Source organism: Ochotona princeps, chromosome 4 (genome assembly GCF_030435755.1).
Source record: "Ochotona princeps isolate mOchPri1 chromosome 4, mOchPri1.hap1, whole genome shotgun sequence".
Classification (NCBI taxonomy): Eukaryota; Metazoa; Chordata; class Mammalia; order Lagomorpha; family Ochotonidae; genus Ochotona; species Ochotona princeps.
The window spans coordinates 50,348,860-50,353,914 of record NC_080835.1 but is presented as its reverse complement, the minus strand read 5'-3'; the positions used below and the strand labels follow the sequence as shown (position 1 = coordinate 50,353,914).

The window sequence follows — 5,055 nt, the reverse complement described above, 5'->3', positions numbered from 1 at the left end:
CTCCCACACAGGTAAGTTCTTTTTTACAAAATGCACTAACAGTTCATTGCTGTCAATCTCAACTTTCATCTTAAACCCACAAGTAATGTGGGTCCTCAGAAGGAAAAAAACATATATGAAAACATCTAATATAAACATGAACAACATTAAATTTTGCAGTATTTTTTACCTCAATGTGCTTTTAGTTAAAGCACATGTGTGTTATGTTCAAACATATCTGATTGATAAAATATTTAGTCCTATTTTGTAAAACAAAATCCAAATGGTGAGATGGTGGACTATTAATAATATTAAATCCAATGTAAAAGTTTCCCAAAAAGATAATTTTTGCAGATATCTAAAAAAAAGTATTTAAAGTAAAGCAATCCAGCCTTCACTGAAATTTATCCTACTGACATAATACCAAGATCAATACTAACATGTTAAAATATAAGTGGTATGATCTATTTTTTCCAATATGTTCATGAGCTAGATTGGGGAGCTTTTTGTCAGAGAGTTGTGGACCCTTAGGGTTCACTGATCGCCTCTGGCTTTACAGGGAGAAGGCAGCCACAGACAGTACATGGAAGAACTCCCATACCTGAGGGCTGCGGTTTTTCCAGTGCCCAACTACACCATGACTTGGAATAAGGGATATATTAGTTCAGAAAACACAGGAATAGAATGAACAATATAGATGGTTGGTATTAATATGTCAATACTGTCAGTTAAAATTGTCACTTATTTCTCAATCAAAATCTGATATATGTGTAGATATGTATATATACAATAAGTCATAAATCAAATTAGTTCTAACTCCTCATTCTTTTGGTATGATAACAATACTATCAAACCAAGTAAGTGAAAGCAGTGAAAAATAGATCAAATGGTTGAGTACTTAGCAAAGAATCAATAACCAAGACCTTCAGCTCTAACATCTAAGTATTTCTACACACTGGAAGAAGAGGAACTAGCTTATTGACTGTGTCCCTGAAAAAAAGTTACTTGTAGATGTTCTGTTGCTACTTTAAAATTTAGTTGTCCTATAGTGCCATGTGGAACAATAGAACCTGTTTCTCCTGATATCTGTGGCCGTCCTTTTCTGTATCCTCTACTGCCTCCCCAGCCCAACCTCTGCTGACTTGTGCTGTACTCTCTACTTCCATTAAATCCATTTTTAAATGTCAGCTAAAGGGCATCAGGATGAAGAACAAGCAGAGAGTTTTGGGTTAGACACCGAAATGAAATGAAAAAGTATGGAAAAACCAAGTGGTCCTTGTCCTACTTTCTCTTGGTGAAATCCAAAAGCACTTTCTGGCCCCAAGAACCTGTGCCTGAGCATGCTCACCATCCCCATCAGTGAAGGTGAATGAAAGGAAAGCAGCATTTATGGTATTCTCTTCTCACCACCTGTTAGTCTAAGCAAAGAGTGTTTAAGATAGCTCTGCTTTAAAGATGAGGAAGCTGAGGTCTGATTATGGCTTGATATCACGTAACTTGTAAATGATTGATTTGTTTTTCACTCAAAATATGATCCACAAACAGTTTAAATGCACTTCTTTCTCCTTTCTCAAGTGGATTTCCTAATTCCTGTATCTACCAAGGAGTAGGGTTACCAGAGGAAAATGCAGAGCACGTATCTCCCCAAACTAATGAGACAACTGGAAAAATATACCATAATCAGGATTAGTATGGATTACCTTTTTACTCTCTCATATCTAGTTCAATCTACTTCAACTTAATTTTTATATATAGTATAGATCCCCAACTTCTTTTTGGTACATTGTAGATATCAGATTGCTCCAGCAACCATTCGTGGGAGCAACTCATTTTTCTTGGTACTTTGAAAAACAACCAACTAATCAAACATGTATAAAGCCAATCCCAAAAGAACAAATATCACACATTCTCTCTGATATTAGGAAACATTCTTGCAAAACACAAACCAAATAGATATATAGCTAAACATTGTGCATATATTCTCACAGGTGAACTCTGTAAAGGAGACGAGCATATCTGGAAGTGAAGATATGTTGCAGAATGCATCTCTACTTCCAAATAAAAGGAGCCCTCTCAATAAAACTGTTTAATATTCCTTGATAATATGATAATAGATTTTCCACAATTGCCAATACCTACAATGCCATGATACAGTTAAACAGCAGAATTTTGAACTTGTGACTGTTGCTGAAAGAGTACACTGTTGTAACACTGAGGAGGGAAATGATGTGAAGAGATGGTGAGGGAAAAGGGGGAGTTGGGAGAGGGGAATCCCTATACCATATCATGGAAAATAATAGTAATGATAAAAATACAAAAAGACATATGTATTGATCCTCCAGTTTGATTCCTTTCATCTAATGAGTTCGCGTTGTTTTCTTTCAATCATTTCTAACACTATAAAAAATCAATTACTTAATATAAACATATTCAGTTTACCTCACCTTTAGACGCTTCAGATGAATTATAAGAAGAAACAATTTCAGGTCAGCACTATGGAGGAGGAAGTAAACTTGCTTCCTAAACCACTGGTTCCTATGTGGGCAGAGGTTCAAATCCTGGTTGCTCCACCTCCCATCCAGCTCCTAGCTAATGTGCTGGAAAAGCAGCAGAGAGTAGCCTAAGTGCTTGGGTCTCTGGACCCATGCGGGACACCTAAATCAAGCTCCTGCCTTCAGAGACTAGCTCCAGTCATTGAGAGCATTTTGTCAATGAACCAATGAATAGGGAATCTCTGATCTCTTCCTCTCCCTCTATCTTCGTCTTCAAATATATACATTTTCTAAAGATTTATTTATTTTTATTGCAAAGATTTATGGAGAGAAGGCAAGACAGAAAGAGAGAGAGATCTTTTGTTTGCTGATTCACTCCCCAAGTGAACTGAGCCAACCTGAACCCAAGAGCCAGAAGCTTCTTCCAGGTTTCCCACATGGAAGCAGGGTCCCAAGGCTTTGGATCATCCTCTACTTCTTAGACTACAAGCAGGGAGCTGGAAGGAAAGTGGAATAGCTGAGACATGAACCGGTACCCATATGAAACCTCAGTGAAAGCAAGGTGAAGACTTTAGCCACTAGGCTACCATGCCAGGCCCATAAATCCTTTTTAAAAAAATTTATTTGGCTTATGTCTAGGAAGTTAACACTACAAACACAAGAGAAGAAGTGTGCCCTACATTTTAAAGTTAAAAAGCAAGTATGTTAGTAAGGGTTGTCAGAATTGAGTTTTCAGTGAAGATTGATCAAGATGTCTAGGTACACACATACTCATGTGTGATGTGAAGGTCATGGTGGTTACCAATAGGATTTTATAAGCTAGAAGAAGAAAAATGCTTTAAAAAGGCCACTGACAACAAGACTAGTAGGGCAAGATCTCTCTGTCACAGGCAGAGGGACATTCCCTGGAAATTAGGAAAAAGGAAGAAAACAAATGTTTCTCTAACGATATAGCGAAAAATTTATGAAGCACAAGAAACATCCTCAGAAGGGGATATACTACGCAACAGGTTGCCTATAAGGGTCAACTCAGACACATGAATGAGCACTCAACTTGGTGCTTTGTATGCAGAACCCAAAACATGATTGTTGAATAGTATAGGAAAGAACAGAGGGTTTTTAAAGTGTTTCAGAGTTCTGAAGATGTGGTACCATCTGTATAAAGTCTCAAGCAAGTAATAAAGAATATTCTTTTCCTTCTAAAATAAATTGTTTTGCAGAAAGTTCATCATCTTATGTGAAGCAACCACCTGATTTTATAGGAAAAAAGATACTTTGGATAGAGCTCTTCCTCTGCCAACAAGGATGTCTGATTCCAACACCAGCGGCAATAACCTCCCAGCCACTATCTTCCTGACAGGGATTCCAGGGCTGGAGTCCTTCCACATCTGGATTGCCATCCCCTTTTGTGCTATGTATCTCACAGCACTGATTGGGAATGCCACGCTCATCCTCGTCATTATGACCGACAGAGCTCTTCATGCACCCATGTATCTCTTCCTTTGCCTTCTGTCACTCACCGACCTGGCTCTCAGCTCTACCACTGTGCCCAAGATGCTGGCCATTTTGTGGCTGCGTGCTGGTGAGATCTCCTTCAGTGGATGCCTGGCCCAGATGTTTTGTGTCCATTCTATTTATGCTCTGGAGTCCTCTGTTCTTCTTGCCATGGCCTTTGATCGATATGTGGCTATCTGCAACCCACTGAGATACACGACAATTCTCAACCATACAGTTATAGGAAGAATCAGCAGCATTGGAATATTCCGCAGTGTGGCTATTGTCTTTCCCTTTATCTTCTTGCTGAGGAGATTGCCCTACTGTAAGCACCATGTCATGGCACACACATACTGTGAACATATGGGCATTGCCCGACTGGCATGTGCTAACATCACTGTCAATATTGTCTATGGATTGACTGTGGCTCTGCTGGCCATGGGTCTGGATTCTATACTCATTGCCATCTCCTATGGTTTTATCCTCCGTGCTGTGTTCCGTCTCCCATCCCAGGATGCCCAGCACAAGGCTCTGAGTACCTGTGGTTCACACCTGAGTGTCATCCTGGTGTTCTACATCCCTGCCTTCTTCTCCTTCCTCACTCACCGTTTTGGTCACAATCGAGTTCCCAAGCATGTGCACATCTTTCTGGCAAACCTCTATGTGCTGGTGCCTCCCGTTCTCAATCCTATTATCTATGGAGCTAGAACAAAGGAGATTCAGAGTCGACTTTCAAAACTGCTTCACATGAGGAAGATGTCGACATAAACTCCAAGTATAAGCTGAAGATTTAAAAAAAAAAATGGGGATATCACAATTGTCTAGATATACTGGCATGAGCAAAAACCTCTAATATAGAAGAAATGGGTTTACATGGTAGAAGGATTTGAACTGGAGGAGAGCCTATAGAACTGAATAAGTCTGTGATGCTCTGGAACATACCCTTCCCCCAAGGCTCTGTAAGGAACTCTGAATAGTCTGGACAGGTGTTAGTATTTTCACTCTTGTCTGAAAAGTAGATGCAACTACTCTGAGAACAAAGCCAGTTTCCAGACGTGAATAGAGAATGAGATTCAAGGTGGGAATCTTC

General features: G+C 39.4%; 1 protein-coding gene across 1 annotated transcript; it reads left to right on the top strand.

The window, feature by feature from the left end:
- The first annotated feature begins 3,776 nt into the window (after positions 1-3,776).
- On the top strand, positions 3,777-4,733 carry LOC101523056 (olfactory receptor 52D1). Its single transcript, XM_004590091.3, has one exon. It carries the CDS (start codon positions 3,777-3,779, stop codon positions 4,731-4,733), a length of 957 nt encoding a protein of 318 aa, XP_004590148.1.
- The last annotated feature ends 322 nt before the right edge of the window (positions 4,734-5,055 follow it).

Bases quoted from the DNA above. Each gene is read 5' to 3' on its own strand.
- LOC101523056 (XM_004590091.3), top strand. From the start codon at position 3,777: ATGTCTGATTCCAACACCAGCGGCAATAACCTCCCAGCCACTATCTTC.